At 37.1% G+C, this 24561-nt stretch overlaps 1 protein-coding gene across 1 annotated transcript in view; it reads left to right on the forward strand.

Annotated features, from left to right (window-relative positions):
* GFRAL (GDNF family receptor alpha like) overlaps positions 1-23878 on the forward strand; it is a 51396-nt gene extending 27518 nt beyond the window's left edge. The window contains exons 5-7 of the mRNA XM_023624106.2: positions 20437-20532; positions 20621-20693; positions 23066-23878. Coding sequence (XP_023479874.2) covers positions 20437-20532; positions 20621-20693; positions 23066-23165 — 269 coding nt within the window. The 3' untranslated portion in view covers positions 23166-23878. The remainder of the gene's footprint in view (positions 1-20436; positions 20533-20620; positions 20694-23065) is intronic.
* The last annotated feature ends 683 nt before the right edge of the window (positions 23879-24561 follow it).

A 24561-nucleotide genomic window follows, 5' to 3' on the forward strand; every position in this document is an offset into this window, starting at 1 on the left:
TGCACAATTCAGTCAATAGTAATCAACTCACCCTATCACTCTAGCTCTTTCAAGCTGTCTTGTTTCTTTTGGGACCTTCAAGGTGCTTTGAGAAATGCATCACAAAACTGTCTTCATGGCAGAAGAAAGGCGAAAGCATTTAGCCTTTGGATCCTGTCTCCTACTTCTCAGGAGTGGCCCATGAGCCTTGATTCCCTGGAAATTGTATACAGTACATCCATGAATGCTGAGTGGAGCCCCATGGACATTTCACAGTGCAGTGGCACAAGGCATATGGTGCAAGGCCTAAGGTGAAGCATTGTCAGGTTGCATCTGCACAAAAATAGATTAGGCATTTGGGAAGTATAATGGTGAGGAACAAAGGCAAATCCATGTCCACAGTAGGTATAAATTCCAGTATGGATGCATCACTGCCTCCTTCAGGGTGGGAGTGTAACGGCATTGTCAGTCTGCCACCAACCTGCCAAATTGAGGTCTCAGTATAGGTCTCTGCCCTTGCTAGGAGGTTTGGCCTTCAGCACTGGCAGAACTTTGATGGATCAGCCTTAAGGAGAGGGATCCAGTCTGTGGAGCCCATGCACAGCCTTGATCCTTGTTACCGTAGCTACTCTCTTCATGCTTATTGCACAGGCATTGTGTGGCTGAAGAGAGGGCATGGTTGGCCTCACCAGGTAAATCACCAGTCTACCTTGAGGTCCTACTCTCTTGTAGATACTCTCTGCTAGGCATTAACCTCAGATACAAAGATCTGCCTCCTTTGAGCCGCTATTATGAGTCCTTCTACATGCCTTTTCACTTCATTTCCTTGTCTACAGTCTTCAGGTTTGCTCTTTTCATCTCTCTGGTCAAGCAATTTACCACTTCAGTCTGAACTTCTATCCGCTTCTTTCTCTACAAAGTGAACAATCAAGAGTACTGTTCGCATTCTGCCTCTGGAGAGATTTCCCTTCACCAGTGTCTTCTAAGTGGATTTGTGGTGTGACAGCTGTCTATTTACAGTTAGCCCTGATATACTGTGCTCATCTTTCTGGGAAGCAAGGACTTAATGGATCTGATAATAGCCGGTGGCATGTTAGGAGCTATATTTCAAATACAAGATGGTCGTCCACTGCAGATGGCATAGCCTTGCTCCAGGACCCAAGGGGTCTGTGCTGTAACTCTCCTATTAGGGTTTGCTGGAGACCACCTATTCATCCGGAGAGTGTGAATGAGATGAAGTGTACAAAGTGCCTGTTACATAGCAAACAAACTATACATTTTAATTGCTCTTACTTTAAAAACCATTGTTTTTGGTTCAGGATTTAGGACTGGACCATTGAATTTCTTTTTCTGATGTTTTACAAAGACTACGCACATTTTTAGGAGTTTTGAGGAGTCTATATTAATGTTTCACCAAAACCAGTTGGTTCCACAGCTCATCTTAGGAACAATCTTTGCACTATTAATGAAGAACCTGCTGATCATAAAGACCATACCAAAGATGGAGAAGACGGACATTGAATTTTTGGTTCTCAAACCTGTTAATCCTCAGAAATATCTAGAGAGCGGGGCCGGCCCTGTGGCGCAGTGGTTAAATTCACACGTTCCACTTTGGCGGCCTGCGGCTAGTCAAGCCATGCTGTGGTAGGCGTCCTACATGTGAAGTGGAGGAAGATGTTAGCTAAGGGCCAGTCTTCCTCAGTAAAAAGAGGAGGATTGGCAGCAGTTAGCTCAGGGCTAATCTTCCTCAAAAAAAAAAAAGAGGAAGAAGAAGAAATATCTAGAGAATCTGTTTAATTTATATATATTTGGCCCTAACCTCCGTTATTCTAATTCAGTGGGCCTGGGATGGAGAGCTCAGAAATCTGTGTTTAAAAAAAAAAAATTCACCCAGGTGGTTCTGATTTTCAACCAAGTTTGGGAACCACTGCTCTAATCCACAGGTGGGAAAAACCCTGTCACCGGCCAAGGGTTCCAGAGCCTCTTTTTGCTCACACCTCTTAGGGAATGAGAAACGTCTGTGCTCAGAAAGGCAAGACTAAGACCATGCAGCTCTCAAGGTGGCCTGCTTCACCCCAGTGCCGAAAAACACAGTTGGTACCCATTAACCACTCCATCATAGTGAATGAATGAATGGATGAATGAATGAAGCAATGTCTACTATATCTCTTTTGTATCACTGTCTTCTGAATACCATTGTTTTTCATTCCCTTATTAGAACCCTCCTAATAATACAGCTTCCCTACTAAGAGCCTCACTCATTTGTGTTTCCACTTAAGCTGGAATTTTAAATTCAAATATTTGAGCAAAAGACTCAGAAATTAACAAGACTAGGCTGCTACTGCTCATTTTAGTAAAAACATTTCAAGCCCCTTATATTTTCTAACACTTTTCCTTTTTATAGATCTACTTTCAAAAAGTCTGAGTAATAGGAAACTGTTTTAGTTGATTCTTGGGTGGTGTCAACACTGTAAATAAGCAACTGATCCAAACACATTTTTGCTCTAAAATGTATGTATCTCCTTAATGAACTACATGATATGGTTAGCCCTGTTAATAACGACAATGAAAGAAGATTGTCCTCAATAGATTTGCAGAACTAGCAGCTTTTGTGAAATATTAATATAACACTGCTAAAAATGTGTATAGTCTTTTGAGAAGCTCAAGAAAAGAGACCTTCTCATTAGTACCGATTTCTACTACTTAGTTTCTTTTTTGTAACCGTACTTCTCACTCATCTGTCTGTTGAGGCCTCATCTTAGATATCAAGATTGCTAGCAAGACTGTTTTATTCATCTTACTTGTCTGCATTCAATGGGTAGATTATTTATCTGGCTGCATTTCATCTTGCCTTACAACGTTTGATCTGTCTGTTCCCAGTGAAGGTCTCGATCTAAAAATAGCATTTCGTTAGTGAGCATTTTTATAGAAAGTCCTTGAAACATACCCGGGAATGTATGGAGGTGCATAATACAGGGTATTATATATTTTTTCTAAGTTACATAAAATTCTATACTTATTTTTAGCAAAATAATTTAAAGATTGTGCAAAATGGATTAATAAAGGCTTAAATTCACTTTTGTAAATTCTCATTTTAATTTTTATTGTCATCTGATACCTGGCTGTCTGAGAAAGGAAGATTATAGACTATAAATAAAACTGTGAGCCAAGTGAATTGTGAAAGACATTTCCATTGCAAAAATCTCTCTCTTTCTCTCTGTCTCTTTCACATATGCACACACACACACACACACACACACCGCCTTCTCTTACAGCCAATTCATATAGGTTAGTATTCCAGGAGCTTTATGTTAAGTTTTGGCTTTAAATAAATCACTTCATCTAGACAAAACCACTGACTTTTTCTTGGTTTCTACACAAAACTCTAATTCACGTCCAGTTTCCTTCAAATTCAGTCCAGGTGCTAAAAATGTCTCTTGGTTTTCCAAGGAACGTTCAACAGAATTTCTCTACTCTGTATTCATATTTATAACATAGCCTCTAAATAGTCCAGTATTTTGTATTTTCTGGATTAAAGTGGCTCCATGGTGAATTTGCAGTCCAGCAAATTCATAGACGCTCACGTATAAATGTATCTTTTTCCTCTTAGAAATTAATGATGATTCCTTTAGGATCTTATTTTTCATTATTTGCAAACTCTTTTGAATTCTACAGAGAACAGGCATGTGTGTTACAAGTTAGCAATAAAAAGAATAATAAAAACAAATAAACCATTTCTTTAGAAAGACTTTAGTTACCACCCAATGTAAAAATTCAGATCCATGGTAAATTCTGTAACTTTCGCCTTTTATGCTATTTAATTTATAGACTTAGAATTCTGGATATTTCTTTTGGTTTGGGCCTCGGTGATAAATCAATGTATTTCATCTTTATTTGCTTTCAAATGTAAAATTTAAACACAGCCTCTTCTATGTCCCTTCTTCCTCAGCCGCACTCTTGAATTTTGGTTAAAAACTATGATCAACAACAATGCCTATAATAATCAGATGCCATGTATAGAAGTCTTAACAGACTTTATTAGAGAACATAGCCTTGGAGAGGCAATACGACCACAGAATGTCTGGGTTCAAATAATTTCTCCATCATTTACAAGATAAGTAATTGTGCACAAGTTATTCACTCTCCTTGCCTCAATTTCCTGTCTGTGAAATATAATAATCAGTCTTAACCTAGAATGTTGGTGCAAAGATTATATCAGTTAATTCATATAAAGAAATATTCAGAACATAGTAATATTCAGTTAATATTAACTCTTCCTATAGATTTCGAGGGATTTGGAAAATCACGCAAATCAATAATTTTTGCATAATCATTATGATGTCACAGGTGATGTGGGAGACGATCGTTTCTGGAAGATCTAAAGTGTTGTATTTTCTAGGATAAGTGACTTCTTAAATATGATATTCTTTGAATGATTTTAGGGCAGATGATGAACTTGGACAATTGGTCTCAGACTTTAACGTGTATAAGAATCACATAGTTTTCAGTTAAAATGCACATTCGGATTCAGGAGGTCTGGAGTGGAGCCTGAGATTTGCATTTCTAACAAACTCCCAGGTGATGCCAATGCTCTTGGTCCGGCGATCTCACTTTGTGTAGCATGGGCCTAGACAATCTCTTAAGGACACTTTAAGAACAAAAAATCTAATGTAATAGCCATATAACAAATAATTTACGTATCTGGTATATAACAACCTGTCTGCTACTGAGAAATAGGTCAACCTAATCGCCCTGATGCATTGTGTCAATCTAGGAATCTGTTTTTCGTGGACACTAGGTGTCAGTGTCATGAAAGCGTTCAAGCAGATGTCCTTATAATTTCTTAAAACTCTTCTTGAGAGAGTGACTTAGAGTAGTGGTTCTCAAACTTCAGCTGCTTGTGAATCACCTGGAGGGGGTCCCCGCCCCCAGAGTTTCTGATTCAATAGGTCTGAGACTGAACTTGGGTATTTGCATGTCTAACAAGTTCCCAGGGGTTGCGGATACTGCTTGTCCAGGTAACACACTTTAGGAATCACTGGCTTAGAGTACTCGTTGATTCTTTCCTGAAATCAGCTACTGTCTAGCAATCCTCTCTTACTTGAATCATCAATGTCAATATACACTTCTGTACCTCCAACGGAGGAGCTTCAACATTCGTTGTTTTGACATACTGTGATATTGTGATTTATAAGAAATGTATATTTGCTCTTCCACCCTGTTTCTAGCATAAAGCTCCAAAAACCCTTGGAATTTCCTGTGATAGAGGGATAAAGGTGTCTTTTGTTATATTGATGAGGTGACTTTTAGAAGGCCCTTAGGTAGCCTAAGGATGGAGACTGGTCACCGGAGGAACTTACCTTGTGATTAGAGGGTTAGAACTTTCGGTCCCACCCCCTGACCTCTAGGGAGAGGAGAGGGGCTGGAGGTTGAATCAATCGCCAATGGCCAATGATTTCATCAAGCGCACCTATGTAATGAAGCCCCCATAAAAACCGCAGAGGACCAGTTTGGAGAGCTCTGGGTTGGTGAACATGTGGAGGTGCTGGGTGAGTCGTGCCTGGAGAGAGTGTGGAAGCTCCATGCCCTTTCCCCATACCTGCCCTAGGCATCTCTTCCATCTGCCTGTTCCTAAGTTACATCCTTTCATAGTAAACCAGTGATCTAGGAGGTAAAATGTTTCTGAGTTTTGTAAGCAGCTCTAGAAAATTGATTGAGCCTGGGGAGGAGGTCGTGGGAACCCCTAATTTAAAGCCAGTCCATCAGAGGTACAAGTACCTGGATTTGCATTGTATCTGAAGCCAGGCAGAGTCTCGAAGAACTGAACCCTCAACCTGTGGGATCTAATGCTGTCTCTGAGTAGATAGTATAAGAAGTGAGTTGAACTGTATGACACCCAGCTGGTGTCTCAAAATTGCTTGTTGTGGGGAACCACCCCCCACCACGTTGAAATTGATCTTGGAACACCAAAAGAGATATGATCCCTAGAACCATAATTCTTAAATGTGTTTCAATTTGCTCACCAAGTTGATGGAGTAAGATCTCATCACCCCCTGCCCCCACTGTCCCTTATCCCCACACAATAAACATCCCCAGAGTCAACAGCAAGAGAGGCACTGGTTTTGATTAAAGAATAGTGAGGTGATGCCTGTTTTTTATTAACTATAAATAAATTACTAGTATATCCCAGATGTATTAGTACCAAGATGGTCATGTTATAAACATGAAAAACTAAACATGGATCACTGGAAAAACTCTTATTGGCCCCACAGTTTCACTGTCCACGATGATAACCACTGATCTGATGGAGAAAAGTCGTGAGTCAGAAAACGTCAGAACAGCGTCATCTCTTGAGTTTCAGCATATAACTCACGATATTCAGAAAGCAGTGCGGGATGTGGGCTCCACGCTGAATGAGATTAGGCTTGGAGGTGAGAAGCTACCACAGGGTGAGGGAGATAGACCAGTTAGGTAATGTTACTCGTTTGAACTTCCAATGTGAAACCTCATTATAGTTGAGGAAGTCATATTTCTCTTGCTAACTTCCGTGACCTTACGGACACTTTGTCCTGGCAGTTGGAATCTGCATCAGATCTCTGCATATAGAAAAATCTCGGGCCCTCTAGGTCCACCCTAGATTTGCCCAACCTCCCAAGGATAGCAGTGAATAAGTCAGACTCAGTTACCAGGTTAGACTACATGGAATGCTCTAATCTCTCTGACAGTGTACTTGGGACGTTCCTGGAAGGCTCCAGAGTTTAAAGTAGAGAGGTGGAGCCTATAGACAAGGTCTTCCCATGCATTTAGCTTTACTACATTTGACAGCACTTGTTATGGAAAGTAAAGACTATCAGGTGTTGGTGCTGTTCGAGCACATTATCACCTGCCTCAGAGAAACTGCAGAAAGAGTGAATGACTAATGGCCAGAAGCAGATCTTTAAAACATCCAATTAATATTCATAGTATCAAGATCTGGACAAACTCTTGAAAATAATCCTACATTTGACAAACCGCAGGAACGTTTTAACGGATCTGCTTGCAAAGTCATCTCAACATTGTGAAATGATAATGTGGGGAGGACTGAAGCTATATAAAATATCCTTAAAATGAAGGTTTAATAACCATCTAAAGGTGTCGCTTGCCGGTTTAAAGCAGTACCTGGCTGAGAACGCTAACTTGCTTGTCTTTTGTTTACTCAGAGTCATGTGACCTAATTGAGTGCTTGCTATGTGTTCAACACTATTCTCTTCATTTTATGTCTTGTTTACTTTAATTTTCACAAGAAATATGTAAAGTAGATGATATTTCTTTTACTGAAGAGGAAACTGGGGCCCTAGAGGTTCGTAACTTGTCCAAGGTCACACAGAAGGCAATAGTGGCAGGATTTACACAAGGCAGTCTGGGGCACCAGAAACTGTGATTTTAACAACCAAAACATACTCCTCTCATCTAATCAGGTGAAATTTATCATTGTCAATTGATTATAAATATTACACTTCCTAGGGAACATGTGTATATAACAAAGGAATCCTTGAAAAATGTGCTTGATGGGAGGCAGCATGTTATCATATAAAGAACGGGAGCCCAGGAAACAAGTTGGATCCCTAACTACAGCAAGTGGTATGCAAGAAATTGGTTATCCTCTCCCCAGACCCCAGATTTCTCACATATTAAATTTTAGTAAGAGTTTAACAGAAATAGATGATCTCTGATGTTAGATGTGCCCTAATATTCTTGGATTAGGCAACTGCAGATATGTATGAGGCCAGTACACTTTAAGGAAACTTCCATGCTGTCTGTATACAGGACAAGCTCTGGAATGATTTTTTTTTTTTTTAATGCCAAAAAAACCATTAGTCTGCCAAGAACTTTTCCTTCCTCTGATTTTACTGAAATTTTAAGAAAGCCTGTATCATTTCTTTCTTTGCCTTTGGAAAAGTACTTATTCTTTCAGAGATCTAAATTGAAATTTAGAGTAAAAGTGTTTTCTGTAGGATTGTATTACCTTTTATTGCTTTGTTTTCCAAATTCTAAATAGCTTCGTAAATAATGTATCCCAAACTCACTAAATAATTGTAATAGAGTGTGTTTCTTTCCTTCTATTATTTACAAGTTTAAATCTCTAAAACTGCGTATTTTTAGCAAGGAACATGATAAATTTTACCTAAGGCACACTCAAAATATGATGTGAAACTTTTGTTGTATTCAAATCCCATAAGTTGGCCTTTTTTGCCACTTTGACCAGGCACTATTGTGTGTTGTGTGTGTGTGTGTGTGTTTAAGTGAATATATGTCTGTTGGCTTTTGTTTTTGTAAGTACATATGGATAGAGAATCATTAGCTGTTTTAATTGGGGTAATTTAAAATCAGATTACAGAGAGAGACCCAGCTTCCTTTCATCTCTCTGAAGAATTGACTGAGAAAGGCATCATATCTAGTTGCACCTTCCACCTTCACAGGCTAAGATTCCAATCAGATACTCTAGGCAATAATCTGGCAGCTTTCTCTGAGGACCTTTCAAAATTCAAAACGCCCTCAAGGGAAGAGCCCCAGCGGGATAGCCCTAAAGATAGAGCCCATTCCAGTGGAGACAAATGCTGGCTTGAGTTTCACCACTAGGTTTACTTGCACGCAAAACTTCCCAATAAAATCCAGCTGGCTTAAATTTTGTCTGCAGACCTGAAACCCAGCAAATTTGGCTTGGCTTCCTATTTTGCAGAAAATGCTTACCCGGCTGTAATCTGGAAATCCTGAAATGTACAAACCCTCAGCAAAAACAACAGGAGAACAGCTGCCTCCTACCTTCACCTTCTCCCAACTCTACCCTTAAAAGCTCAGGTATTATTAAGGGAGGGGAAAAAGCCTGCCACTGAGCATGAAAGACAGTATGAATCATCCATGACTACCTTTGTTGTTTGCTCTAAGCCAAAAAGGAAAGATTAAAGAGTTGCCATTGATGAGTGAGACAACTCACATTTTGGCAGCACTAAAGAAGGAAGGAGCATTTAAGATCATGGAGGGAAATAAAACAACAAAACAATACTGTTACAATTTGAACAATAACAGCCTTCAGTATGTGAAAGCATAGTGTTATCTTTTCCATTTTCCACCCTTATGCTTTCATTGGCTTCGTACAATCCCCTGGTTGCCTATAATTGGGGATGGAGTTAGTGCCAAAGCTGCATAAAATAAGCAGTCTTTCCTTTATACTTTCTGTGCATCATGATTGTGTATGTGAAGTCATAAAAATCATTTATTATGAGCATGTGTATTCCTGGCTTGAAGAGCCAAGTGTTCTTGTGACAACAATATTATAGCATCAGATGTATTCCCATAAAACACCATATGTGGGCACTTAATAGTTATTGCCCTGGCACCTCATGCTAGGATATCATCTTAAAGAGGGGACTCTTTAGAAAAACAAGAATGTTTGATACTTAGATGATTAGAATCCCTTAGATGAGATAGGTGAGCAAGGAGTAGAGATTTGTCATGAATCCATTGCTAATGACAATCATTCATCTTCCATTAGTATCAGATTGTCCCAAAACATCTTCCAGAGTTCTTTTCTTGGGTTCAAGAAAAGCCTTTACAGCATTTCAAACATCAGTAAACATTCTCTCAGTCTCAAAGTTGCAAGAATGCCCTAACATCACACTGATATCTAGTAAACTGTAAGAATGGGCACAACATGATTTTTATTCTTCTCACTCATTACAATTCTTTGTGGCTTGTGGTGCAAAACCCAGTAAACAAATTGGTTTTCTGTCTAGATTAAAGAATGTGGAATGGATGAAAGTCGCTTTATGGCAAAGTGTGAGCGCTTGGTGATGTTTTTAAAGGATGCCTCTCAGAACCTAATCCCCATTGTCTCTTTCCTTTCTTGAGCCTCTGGCTTCGGGTAGAATGGCTTCCTTTGGTTGCCACTGTGGCTGAGGACTGAGCTTTCCCAATTCCCAATATGCTCTGAGTTTGCCAGACGTCTGGGACTGACGTTTTACCGTTGCATTAGCACCCATGTCGAGAGGCCAGATACTGTAGGCATACACTCGGGACTTTCAAAACAACTCACCTGCAAAAAGAGGCCAGAGCCCACTTGTTCCTGATTGTACCTCTGCTGTAGTTGGGAGTCGAGGCAATTTGAATGGAGAGAAGCCATACAAATCAGATTGCAAGGCTTCCTTCAAAGGGCAGCTTATCTTAGTGAAGCACTGCTGTGTCACTGGGGTCTGTGTAGAAAGATGCCTCTGTTGATGTTTTAAGTTTCCAGGTCAGCCATGATTCAGTACCTGCATCTCTATTCACTCACCCTTCCTAGTGTAACAGATTTCCTAAAACGTACAATGGTATTTTGTTTAAAGTACATATGGTAGCTATTACACTGAAAATGTACACTAAGCATATGTCTACAACCCTAATAGCTCCTTCCAACACTTCTACACGGCTGCTTCGACCCAGTCAATTTCTCTCACCGTTCTTTGGCCCCTACTTTCATTCTAGCATCCCTCCTCTGCAATGGAAATATTGTTGCTTTTATCTGTTTTCGTTCTTTTAATACTGCCAGGTAGCTGAAAGAGAACTTTCAAGGTGATAAGATCTCTTACTGATCCAAATAAATTTTTCTTCAATTGGCAAAACTGGCTTAGCAGTTCCATCCCTATATCTGGTTATTCTCCACCAATTGCTGATTTTTTCAAAGGCGTTTATCTATGAAACATGACTCCTAACCTCTTCCTCTCTCTTTCTCATTAAGAGCTTCTATTTCACTAGCCTACCATAAAGTGGTTTACAGTCTGACTTCTCTCTTTCACCTCCAAAATCATGTATTTTCCACCCTTTGCCAATAGTTCTCTGACCATGCATTGAAAGTGTCTAGAGAGCTTTTTGAAATTATGAATGTCCAGAACTTTATCCCTACTTTTCCCTTGACCTATTAAATCAAATCCTACAGTGATAAGGCCTAGGAATCTTTCATTTTAAATGCTCCACAGTTAATACTGATATGCAACCACGATCAAAACATGCTTTTCTAATTAAAAAATCAGAGCTCCTATTGTATGTCTACCCTCTGCAAGATACTTTATATGTCTGGTCTCATTTAATCCTCACAATAAGCCAATAAATATTATTATCCCATTTAATAGAATAGGAAACTGGGCACAGAAGGGTTTTTTTTAAGTACTCCAGGTCGTACGTTTAGCAAATTTTAGAGCAAGGACTTGCCTCTGCAGCTTGAAGCCGAAGGCTGGCCTCTTTCCACTATGCTGCACTACTTCTCACTACCTTCTATTGTTTATACCCACTAGTAGCCTCTATTTCCAATTCTCATTATGTCTTTGGGGGTTTATTTAAAGTGACAAAACAGCTCAAAACATCCGTATTTCCAAGGGCCTAGTGCCTTGTACTGTAATATAACCTGAAGGTGTTTACGAATAAAAGTAATGTGGCCCTATTTGACTGGAGTATGATTTAAATCCCGGTATAGATAATGATGTTGCATCTCATACTTATTTTTGAGAATAAAGTGAACTTGAGAGACAGCAATGAATGCATATCCTCCTGTCCACTATTTACCCCCAAAAGGGGGAAAGTGTTCCCATCCCCAAGATGAAGACTATTCTTCAATGCTCTCCCCACTTTTCTCTGAGTTCACTATCCTCCTTTCTCACCTGTCTTTAACCTTATTTTTACTTTTTGTCTTCTTCCTCTACTGAAATTCAATATAAGAGAGGAGAGAAAAGAAAGAAGTAATACTTACTAAGCGCATACCATTTGTCAACATTTTTCATTTGTGATGTATTATAATTAGTCATCTTTGCTAGGTTATGTGGTTACAAACAATCTCCAAACTTCAGTGGCTTACAAACACAAAGTTTGATTTCTAGGTCACGTTACATGGAGGCAGCTGTGGGTTGACAGCTAAGGCTCTGCTTCCCATTTCTAGACTCAGACTAAAGGCATAGCCACTATTTAGAACATGCCCTTCTCATGGTAGAGACAAAAAACAAGCAATGGAATCCCTCTCAAGCTTCCGCTTGAACATAACATACGTCATTGCTGCTCACATTTTTGACTAACTCAAATCAAGGTCAAGCTCAATGTCAGAGTGGCAATAAACATACTCTTCCACATAAAGCAGTGCTCTAAGTCACATGGCATTGGGTGGTGGATGCATAATCCATTACAGAGAAAGAAGAGTGAATTTTTGTGCAAAATAATATAGTTATTATTATTTTGAGTTATTAATCTCAGTTCCCTTTCTACATTTGAGAAGCATTAAGCTCAGAGGTTAAATTAGCTTGTCCATGGCTACTGCAGCTGGTGGATGATGCAACCAAGACTGTGATGGAGTTCTTTCTGAGTCCAAAGCCTGTATTCTTTTCTCTGAGCAGCCCGGTTGAAAAGTAGAGAGACAAACACTATGGTTCTCTCTTATATTATTCTTTCATCTTTAACACCAAAACTATTCTAAAATATCATGTCATCTCAAGAACCCAAGAGTCATCTCTGATTGAACTCTCTGCATTTTCAATATCAAATACAACTCTATATTACATAATATTTAATATTGATACTTATTGAGTGCTTATTTTGTGCCAAACACTGTTCCAAACTCTCTTTATGTATTGTCATATTTAATTTTTAACAATAAATTTTGTGGTAGGTGTTATTCCATTTTAAAGATAAGGGAACAGAGTCCCAGTAAGTTGCCAGAAATGGCAGAGCTGGGGTGAGACAGAGCCGGTTTTTAATCCATGTCTGACTCTAACGCTTGTGCTACTATGCTGTGTACTATGCTTTCCAAGAAAAACCTCTTTGTTTTAAATATACTCTTACACTTCCTCTCTTCTCTACTCCAGCTTCTACCTCCTATTTTTAGTTTTCATCTTCTCATGCCTAAACTGCTGTAACTTCCTAGTTAGCTCTCCCCACCCAACCAGCCTATTTACCATGACTAGACTAATTCTCCAGCTCAGCTTTAGTTATGTTATTTCTGCCTGCAGAAGACAGCTCTTGCTCTCCACTGCTCCTGTTTTCATCCTTCCCACATGGAAACTACTTCATCTGATTCCCAAGGACACCCAGAATGCAAATCAGCCTTATTTCCCACCCTTCGGCAAATGCATGCTTTCCCCTGGTGTCCTTTGTTGATCCCCTCCTCACTTTATTCACATTATTCCCCCCCCCCCCCCCCCCCCGGCCAAAACTAGATTGAGAACTTCATAAGAATGGGGTCACGAATAATCCTATGAAAATACCCCATTGTTGATGGTGCCGGCTTTGAAGCAGGAAGTAATTACTTAACTGAAAAATCTTTACTTGGGTCCAAATGTGGTGGTTTCTTCCACATAGCCCTGTGGACATTTATAGGTGACTAGGTATAAATGATCCATGAACTCCTAGTTCTGCTGGATTGAGTCTCCTAAGTAGAGGGCAGATCCTGAATCCTCCATATCCCATGAGGACAAGTTGAAAAACTGAAGAACAGCAGATCAACTGGCAGTGAACGTGGAACTAATGTTGATTCACACCAACCACTCCAAGGGGCAATAGGAGCAGCATGAGTCTCCCAAACCACAGGATGAAAAATTTGCTTGATTCCCAGGAATAGAGAACAAGAAAAATTGTGGTTTCAGGTGCTTGTGAATATGAGTTTACTAGAGGAAATGATTATAAATTAGTGCCTACAGTTATGGACACAAAATACTGTTAGTATGGTGTCCTCTGACTTTCCATTTACTAAGTAAAAATAAGAATCCTCAATAAATGTCTTATACCCACCCAAAATATATAAATATTTGTATATTATTTACATATACCCATGTTTTCCAAGATTTTTTTTTTATGGATTCCCAGATATATCTCATGGAGAAAATGAGTTTAGGTAAAGTGTGCCCCTCTACTGTAGTCAAAAAACTAGAAAATTCTTGCAGCCAAAAAAGTACATAATTTATTTTGTCCAATCTAGAATTTTCCAAAGTCATTTTCTTATGGAAGCTTTTATTTGTCCAGCATGTAAAAGTTTTCTACTGAACTAGTATTTCATGGAACACAGTTGAGAAAACTCTGCCTCTCCTAACAAGCTTTGAATTTACGTGTCTACCTGGAATCAGGTTTCTGAAATAGAAAATGACAGAGGGTTCTACTTCGGTAAATTGGCCACAAAGATTTTTCCAGAGAAAGGGAAGGAGAAAAAGAACGATCAAAGGAATCGCTTCTCTTATCCTTGTTTTCCCTTCCATTGCTCCCTAAAACTGCACATTCTTTCTCATGAAGTTCCCCAAAGCTCTATTATCCTAATACTAGTTTTCATCCTCAAAACAATCTTGCAAACGTAGGTATTACCAGTCTCATTTTACAAATGAGAAAACTAAAGCTCAGAGAATTTCTTTGCTCTTAGATATCTCCTAATCCAAGACACTTACCCCCTGCCCATGGGTAAACAAACTTGACTGTTAGAATTCATTGCCAGGCAAAATAGCTTCTTAACATGTTTTTGTAGGTTGGGTAACCATATGCAGTGCAGTTGGTACATGAACTTACATTTTAAGAAATGATGATAATATGTGAAAAACGTGATTTACGTGAAGACCCTTGGCTCATGTCAGTTAAAGATGAGACAGAGCTAAACATTATATAATCATATACTACACAGTGCACGTCACTACACAGTGACAGATGTGCTATTTGAAATGTGAAAGCTACTGATATATACATTTTGGCCATTAGAGAATTGCACAGGCATGGCATTGTGATAGCCACATTATACTGTAAATTAGATAGATGTGGTATTTATTCTCAAGACGGTTACTGTCTAAGGAGAATTAATAACATGTATTACATTTTTATATCCAACTTTTCCCTGAAGATTTGCAAAATTATGTGCAGGGGAGATGCTGCAATTGTATACTTTTTTTCCATTTTAAAACTCAATAACTTACAAAACTTTCCGAATCATTTCATCATTCCAAATGACTATGAAGACCCTCCAAAATATATCTCTTTCCTTTGTTTTTTTCCTAACTCTCTTTTCCCTCGTGCTTTCTATCAGCCTATGAGGAAATTGTGTAAGCCAGCCAGGTAAAGTCTTGTACATTTCCAAAAAGGTAGCCATTAGTGAGTCATTCAGTTCCAAATGGAAACGTCAGAAAGCTATCTGGAAAATTAATAGTATTGTCACGTACGCTTTTTCATAAAAAAATATTTTGTACATTAAAAACATCCATCTATGAAAACAAAGATTTATGAAATTGATAAAATGCAGTGTAAATTATTCCCATTCTTATCTTAAATTTGTCTTACTACAAGCTCTCCTACTGCTTTTATAATATAATTCAAGGTAAAAATTACTATTCACTTTTGGGAATACATTCTTTTTCTATTAAACTCATTCCAGATATAGGCAGTTTTTAAACAGTGGAGTTACTTTATATTTTTTCTAAGATTCAGGTTGTTATCGAGGTAGACATAGATTATAGCAACCAAAGCAATAGCCCAGCCTGATTTTAAACAGTTATACTAATCTTTTGTGTATTATTCTTTGTGTGCCCTTTGCTCTGGAAAGCTTTATGTATGGTCCTAACTCTACATCTGCAAAAACAGAAAATTCTCTTACTGATAATGGGTCTAAGATAACTGCCTTGAAAATTGCAGCATTCAGTTTTATATTTCTGTTAAATGTCAAAGTTAAAGTGGTTGATTTATCTGAATACATTGAAAATGATGAACATGTTTCACAGGTGTGTGCAAGCTGGAGTGTCCTATCGGTGGATGTGAGGCATTTCAGATGCTTTAGTTGTTAGAGCGTATTTCACTTCTTCTATTGTGAATCTCAACAACAGAAACATACATAAGCATGAACATTTGTGATCAGACACTACTATTAAATGCTTCTTATTGTACAACATTTATTGTATAAGTACAACTTGCCCATAATATTTTTCAAATCTATTTCCTAATCCAATTGGCAGCCACATTGAAAAAAGCTTCAAATGTTTTACATGTTACATGTGTTTTGTAATGTAATCCACCATGAGGTGGATTTTGTATATAATTGGTAGAAGATTTTGCTACAAATCACGTCTTCACTATTTACCAATTCTGTGATCTTGGACAAGACAACTATTCTGTCTGATATTTTTTATTAAGTTGAGCTAATAACTCCTATTTGGTTAGTTATAAAATTAAGCAGTGTTTGTCAAAGTGCCTTGTAAACTATTAAGCACCACGTACATAGAAGTAAAGTATCTTGGGGCTGGCCCCGTGGCCGAGTGGTTAAGTTCGTGCACTCCGCAGCAGGCGGCCCAGTGTTTCGTTAGTTCGAATCCTGGGCGCGGACATGGCACTGCTCATCAGACCACGCTGAGGCAGCGTCCCACATGCCACAACTAGAAGAACCCACAACGAAGAATACACAACTATGTACCAGGGGGCTTTGGGGAGAAAAAGGAAAAAATAAAATCTTTAAAAAAAAAAAAAAAAAAAAAGAAGTAAAGTATCTTATGTGTCATATGGATAGGTACATGCATCTGTCCCTTCCATTCTGTGAAAATATATACGAACATGTGTATATATATATATATATATATATGTATGTATGTACATATATTCTACTAGCAGCATCAGCGTCACCTGCAAAGTTATAAGAAATTCAGAATCTCTGCTTCATCCTAGACCTACAGAACTGAAATTGGCATTTTAAGATAAACAGAAGATTTATATTGAAGTTTGAAAATATTGCTCTATGTGGTCTACTTACAGTGTGATCTCTCTCTTTGTCTCTCTCTGAAAACACAGACATACACATAGCAGCCGGAGAGTTAGGCAGTGATACCAACAAAAGAATGTAGATTTACTATCTGGAGTTGAGAAAAGAGCAGTCTAGAAAAGTACTTTCTATTTTAACTAGAACTGAGCATCAAGAGTAGTAGAAGGGTAGAAACTATTAAATGGCTCATTCTTGGAATGGTGTTGACTATCAGTCAAGAATGAGGCAGAATGGATCATTGCACTGGAAGTTTGAATTAATCTAAGAAGGCTTATTCAATTTTGCAATTCTACTATACATACACATGTGTATTTATAGATATATACTCTAACCATGAATATTCTATTCCTATTTTCAATCTATATGTTTAGACATAGATTGGCAACCATCTCGTGTTTAGCCATAGTGCTAGAAGATAAACCTAAGACATGGTTTTATTTCCTTTGAAGTTTGTGAACTAAATAAATGATATGCCTTGTTGATGCATGTTATGACCGTTCAGGAAAAGTATATTATTTAGTTCATTTAGTCTATCCTCATTATATGTGTTTACACCTTGTTTTATCATATTACAAATGTATTGTCTTCTCAAACTTAAAGATGCTTATATATTTTCCTTTCTTCCCAATAGCAATGCTCCTTAACTCCCTTTTAGAAGGAGGTTTTTATACACTATGATTGAAAGAGTTCATGATATATGGAATCTCAGTCCTGATTCTTAGGTGTTTATAAATAATTAAAAACTCTCTTCCAATTTGGGAATTTATATACCTTCAGATGAAAGTGTTTTGACCAAATTAGAAATAGCACCAACCTTTGGATACACAGGAAAGTCATCCTTGAATTTTCATTTTCACCAAGATATTGCCGCGGTATTGGCTTTCTTTTATTTAAACATGGAAAGATGACAATAAAATTTTAACTATGCCATGTGATGCATTAACAATTCAAAAAACAGCTAAAAAACATATTTTCTAAATCATTCTATGAAAATGTTCACTTCACAAAATTTTTCTTCCAACCAGACTCTTCTAGGTTATGTTTTAATTAAAATTTTAATTGAAGGTTTACAAATGTGTAGTTTGTGATATGTTTAATTTCTAGTTCAAGTATTGTGACATTTATTTTTAAGCCATTTTGTATCTGGTCTACCACATTTTTTACAACGTATTTACCATTTCATATAAATTATGCAAAGTAGAGTTTCAGTCTCCATCAGCTCTCGGCTTCTGCCACCCAAGGATTTGCAAAAGAAAAAAATAGAAATGATCGGGTCTCTGTAGCTCATTTGGGGAGAAGACTATTTAAATTTGTTCTTAATGTAAGACTGAAATTAATCTTGATTTCCCATCAAATGCAGGGGGATTTTACAATATAGTTCATAATAGCATTTAATTCCTCTAGGGGACGAGTTAAGATAAACAAGTCACTGACAGTGTTTATCTATAAATATAGCAGATGGTGTGGGACTGAGGTTGGTTATTAACTCTGCCGACTTTAATTTCATGGTTATAAAACACTGTAAACCTCACTGTTTATAAAAGGCGGGGAAGAATCTCCAGTGGGCTTCAGTAGCCAAGAAACTCTCTGTAACATTAATCTCTCGCACTGATATTTGGTATCCTCCTAGGGTGCAATATTTAAGATTGTGGAGTGATTGCTAGACATATTAAAATTTTCACTGGGATCATTAGCTAGCATTTCTGTCATTGATCTATTATAACTTTGTTAATGAGTTCCATGTGAGTGAAATTTAGTGAATGAGACAATTCTTTCTAAACCTCGCTAGGTGAATGTTTAACAATTACTGTAGGCAGTTGTATATCTAAATGATAGACTAATTTATCAAAATAGTACATTTTTTCTTATACCAAGATGAATTGTGATACCTAACTAGACCAAATATACTTAGGGATAGAATTTCAAAAAGGAAAACTAGAGCATCGTTCGAATAATCTGCCAAAGTGTATCACACACCTTTACGTTTAGGCCGTGAATCTGCCAAAAACTTCACAAAATGCCATAGAATTAAAAAGAAGTAAAATAATTTATACTTCATATTCTGAATTGATTTAAATATGAAATTTTATTATGATCATTTATTTCACTAAAAATCCACATGCTCAATTTGATTAAAATTCCTTCAAAAAGAAGGACCAGTATTGTAAAAATGATATTATTTGAAATAGCTCAATTTTTTCATTCCAATTTTATAGTAAATAAAAAATATATTTTATAGCCACAAAAGTGAAAAAAATTTCACAAGTTCTATCTCTATTACTTTTTCATTAAGAAGAGTTGATTTTTTCCCATCCTTCCTAAGATCAGACTTCTATAAATACATGATAACACAGTATGTGAGTTGGAGATTAAAAAATATTGAACTAAAAATGTCTTAACTGCTTTAGAGTACCAGACTCCTCGAGAAAGGGTTTTCTAATGAGGAAATCCTCAGTTACTTTTCCAGCTCTTATATCGGGCTGCTTCTCCTGGGCCCACCCTGAGAGTTTTGTTACTCATCTGAAACAGTCTGTTTCCTGTGATTTCTACTGATTGTTCCTAACATAGACCTCAAACCCTGGCTTCCACGGAGCTGGCTTCTGAACAGCAGCAGCCCTGGGTGGAGAATGGAACTGTCAGTAATATATCTTCTCATGTTCCTTCCTGCTCAGGGCCTAGCGCCACTCATTGTCATTGGATGTAATATCCACTATTTGATACACTCATTTCTGCAAACTGTCTACTCAAACTTAGACTTCCAGGTCTCAAAATGCATGAGGCATCTATAACAGAGGGCAGTAAAGGCTCTCTCGAGGGGGTTCTTTCTTTCTTTCTTTCTTTTTGAGCCTCAAAATCCACCTAAATCATCATCAAAGAAATTGGTTATTTGGCTATTGGTATGTTTGACATTCATATTTGTGTTGAAATGAGTCAAAACTAGAGGTGATTTCACATCAAAGTTATCAACAAAAACCACCTAAAATAGATCTATTAATTAATTTTAAGGCTTGCACCTTTTCTCTGGTGAGTTCTGAGGTGAGGTGGAAATGTCTTTGGAAAAACAGAACCAAGAAGACTAAGGCTGCAGAGTTGCCAAGAGGAGCCCTTAAGTGAGACAAAAATAGGTGACAACAATAGAAACATAAGGGGTAACAAAGGGGAGACAAAATATGGGAAATAAGCAAAGGCAGACATTGAGGAGTCTGAGTGGAAGGGTGAAGAGTGACTGGTTAGGGCCCCTCCTTTATAAGAATTCGTAAATACAGTGGGTCTTAGGAAAATGAGATGTGATTAAAAGCACATTAAAACAATCACTCTTGTAAAGAAGGAATCTTTTTAAATATCCCAATGGTAGCCTAGAGTTACTGTCTCTTTTTTCCTATTCTCTATATAAGATACAATGAACTCTCTTATAAAATGTAATCTTTTTTCTAATCATGGTTTGAAAAACAAAACAAAACCCCAAAAACCAGTTTATATAAGGTAATTATCTGATTAAAAGGTGGAAAAAAAGCTGTCAACATTTAAGAAAAGTGTTCTCACTTTCATCCTAATCCATCAGATTTTATTAAAATACTGTCATAGGAATACATTGCTGCCCTATAGTATAGAGCAAATTACAACCCATGGGATAAAATTAATGCATGACCTTTAAATACTTTAATCTCATTTTCATTATTTTCTTTCAGATTATCCTCTCCTGTCTAATGTCAAAGGCATTTCGTTGCATAAAAGAAAACATGCAAAGGAAATCACTCTAAGTGGATTTCGTTCCGCCTTCAATGGTCAGTTACAAATCAACCCTCTGTGATGTTTTTATTATTTATTCTCTCTAAAAATCCAGTAATTTTTTTTTGAACCTTTTGTTTCCAGGAGAAGTAATCTATGCTGTCATGTGCATGACAGTCACCTGTGGAATCCTTCTCTTGGCTATGTTCAAGCTGAGGTAACTGGATACAGATCAGAAGGAAGGATGGAAGGGAATCAGCCCTGGGAAAGCACATTGCACATGGCAGAGCTTACAAAGGGCTGGAGAAGGAAAGCTTCTCCGTTAAGACACCGTAAATCAACTTTTAATGTGGGATAGGCCGGTGGAAACCTTCTTCTCAGTCTTCATATGTAGGGGAAATGTGATCATAGGGGATTTTTTTACATTGGCTTTTACAGCACATATGCATTGTTCCCCCCCAATTAAACTGTGATCAATCTTTCCCCTGGTTTTCCTACAAAATCCGAATTGAACTTTGCTGCATTCTTTATTCAAATCATCTGCAGGATTAATCAGCGCTCACAGTGGACCTGTTGTATACGTCATACAGTGGATATTCACCTGAAGATTTACGCTTCAATCTAATTTCTTATCTATTAATGAATTTTATTCATGTTTTAATATACAGTTATAAAGAGACATTTAATGAGGCCTCCCAATGTACCCTTAGAAAGATTTATTGCTATTATTCACTCTTTCCAAATCTTCTTTTTCCTTGGCTGCCTTCATTGCTGGAATGGGGTAATGCTCCAGCTACATGTGAGACTCAAGATTAGAGACATATTAATCCCTAGATTTCTAAATGTCTAGGGTTTAAAATGTTTCCATTTATAAAACATTTACGAATAGAGACAAAATGGTATACATTAGCTTACCTTTAATTTAAAAAATAGCTTCATATTTAAATATCAATGATGTTTATTTGCTTATTCATTAACATATGTGTGTATTTGGATATAATTTGAATGTCGTAAGTGTTAATGAAGAAATATATATTTATGTGTGTATAATATATGTGACACATATGTATAATATATGTGACATATATTATACACACACACATAAAATATATTTATTAGTAAGATTAGGCCCAAAGAGGAGCAGAGGCCATGGACATTTCTCTTATCTCGTGATGCTCAGCAAGGAGGACTCGGTAAACTACACAATGCATGTACACATATTGCTCTTCCAGAAATCTCAGACTTAAAGGCCTTGACAACCAGGCAGCTGAAACGAAAGACTCAAGTGGGGAGGTGTATGCAACACGAAGGAGTCGGGCAAATGATGAGCGTAGGCTCTGCCTAAGGACTTTCAATCTTACCGATTTTTAAATGCAATGCCAGCTAAACATATCCACTTGTTGGACCCCACCCCTCTAAACATATAATTTGATGCTTACCAATACCAAGACTAAAACAAACTGCTTTTCTCCAAGGCCTTAAAAATTGTATTTGTATGAGACGATATTCCTTGGGTTCCAAGATATAGTTTAAAGGCCAAATAGTTAAGTTAGTTTTAAGGGGAAAAATAGCATTTGGAATTTATTAAACTTTCCTTTATTTGGTTTAAAATATTTGAGAGCACTGTTCAGTTACTGGGCCTGCCTCGATATTTCATCACAGACATATTGTTTCAGAGACCTGCAAACGGTTTTCTAGCCTAGCAAAAATCTTATTTTAATAGTTCTCAATCTTTATTTCTTAGCGCCACACACATAATGTATAAAGTTCACACCTGCCACATGGGCCCACAGTTTTTTCCAGGTTACTGTTGTGCCACAGATAAATAAGGTGACAGCTATTCAAAATTCCCTGTGTATCTGCTGTAACCTTTCTTTCTTTCTTGTCTACATAGAAAGGCATACGCTTTTACTGGATGACAATGGGAGCAGTATAGACAAAAGTTTTGAATTTGCTGTAATATGTATTCTAAAGCAAATCATTCATTGTTAAGTATGTCATATTTAGTTACAAATTACTTTCCCTCCCAATTTAAAGTTGATCCTTACATGTAATTTGAAAGATCCAGATCCAGAGTTAGATAAATGATAAAAGTAAAAGCCGTGGTGGAAAGAAAGAACAAAACAAAACAAAAGCATCATCAACAACAAAACCTATGTGCTCTCTCGTCTGGAGATACATAATGCCTCCTTCATGACAGAAGGCTGGTGCCACTCACCTGGCGGTCAGGTCTAATCTTTGTGAATACTTTTCTGCAGTAAAGATTACGGTTTTTGCATTTGTTTCATGTTATGCTAAATTAAAACAGCCCTAGCCATTCAAAAAAATTTGCAGAGGAACCGATAATTAAAAACTTAAATTTTTGAGGAAAGAAAGGACTCTTTTTGAAAATGACTTCTTGGAGATCACAGACACACGCATGATACTTCTTTGAAAGACCATGGAACATTCTACTATTGGGACTTTACACTTAGGAACTCGATTATGTTTCCCTTCTGGGTGCAGAATCCATCCAAAATATAAGCACACACACATTTATAAAATCCTTCAAATGGCATATTGTTAACTGTTACTTTTATTTTTCTATAGAACCTTCAGAATATCAAGTCAAACAAGAGATCCTTCTCCAATCCAAATACCTGGAGGACTCATGATTCATCAGGAGTCACGGATCATTAACTTTCTTTAAAGCAAGTCTTTGTAGCCAGTCAACAGAATATCCTAACCATCATCAATAAGGAAAATGTTAAGATTGATTTAATGATGTTGGATCATTAAGTATAATAATGTAAAGTATAATAATATGGCATGATGTTAGATTTACTTTTTCTTAAGAAAATATTGAAGTCTAAACATAGGTGATATCTTTTATGAAACTGGTACAGAATAACAGAATTGCCCTCAAAGGCAAAAAGTATTATCCTAAGTTATGGTCTGCATAATCTTGTTCATGATAAATTGGAATCCATATAGTAGTAATTAGTTGCATCATAATATGACAAATTATAGTTAGTGGGGCCTTTTGTTTCTGATCAATTTTGTGAATTCCCATTAACTTGACAAAAGGAAAATGCTAATAAAAATATCCAGTATATTTGTTATTTGTATATCCATTTTCAAATCATTAGCTAAATCATTAGCATTGACTTTAAGTTTCTAAATATATTTGGTTAGAAAATTAGTCTTAAAAATCAGAAATGGTATCTTCGGATTTTTGTAATTTGAATTTGGACTTGACTTTTCTAACTTGATGTCCTTATTTGACACTCATAAAGATGTAAGGCAACATTGGCTGAAAAATCAGTGTGCATTTCAATAATGATATCTTTTATTTGTTCATTTATTTTTTTTCTATGCCAATTATTATGAACTTCTGCAATAATAAAGTAACGTCATAATTGTTACATTCTGTATTGTTTCTATATTGATGCTCTTGGCCTGATTTGACATCAGAGTTATACTGTGATTAGAAAATTGTAGAAAAGATGTTTTGAGTTAAGCTTTTGATACATATATGCTTCTCAGCTGTCTGCAATCATATTAGTACCCAGTGCAAAGAATAAGTATGAACTTGTTTCACCTATAGTGGCACAAGGGTACAAATATTCAATAACCTGAGCATACTAATCACTAGTGATATATTTACAATTAAAGATCAAACATTTTTTACTTGTTTGGTTTCATGTCTACTGCTGTTCACTACACTTCAGATCCAATTGTCTACAGTAAATTAAATTTGAAGTTAACGTTAGGCCATGTTTACTCAGAGTAATTGAAATAGCCATCCTTTATCTTTTAAAACAAGGAAGAATAATTTGGTGAATCACAAATTCCCCTCAAGGAGTTCTACGTACTCCAGTGGCTGTTAACTGTCTAAGTTACTGTGAAGAAAATGGAGGCATTTCTGTCTCCAAATCACTGCCATTTAATTTGGGCTCGCTAATGCCTGAGAATACACAAACTGTTCTCTGGAAAACCGAGGAAGGAGGTCAAGTTGCTTTTTAAAGTTTGTGTCGAGCAGAGAAGGGGACGACAGAGTGTGAAGTAGAAGGGCTCCCTTAAAATCGGAACCTTGTCTCCTAGGC

Source organism: Equus caballus, chromosome 20 (assembly GCF_041296265.1).
Source record: "Equus caballus isolate H_3958 breed thoroughbred chromosome 20, TB-T2T, whole genome shotgun sequence".
Taxonomy (NCBI): Eukaryota; Metazoa; Chordata; class Mammalia; order Perissodactyla; family Equidae; genus Equus; species Equus caballus.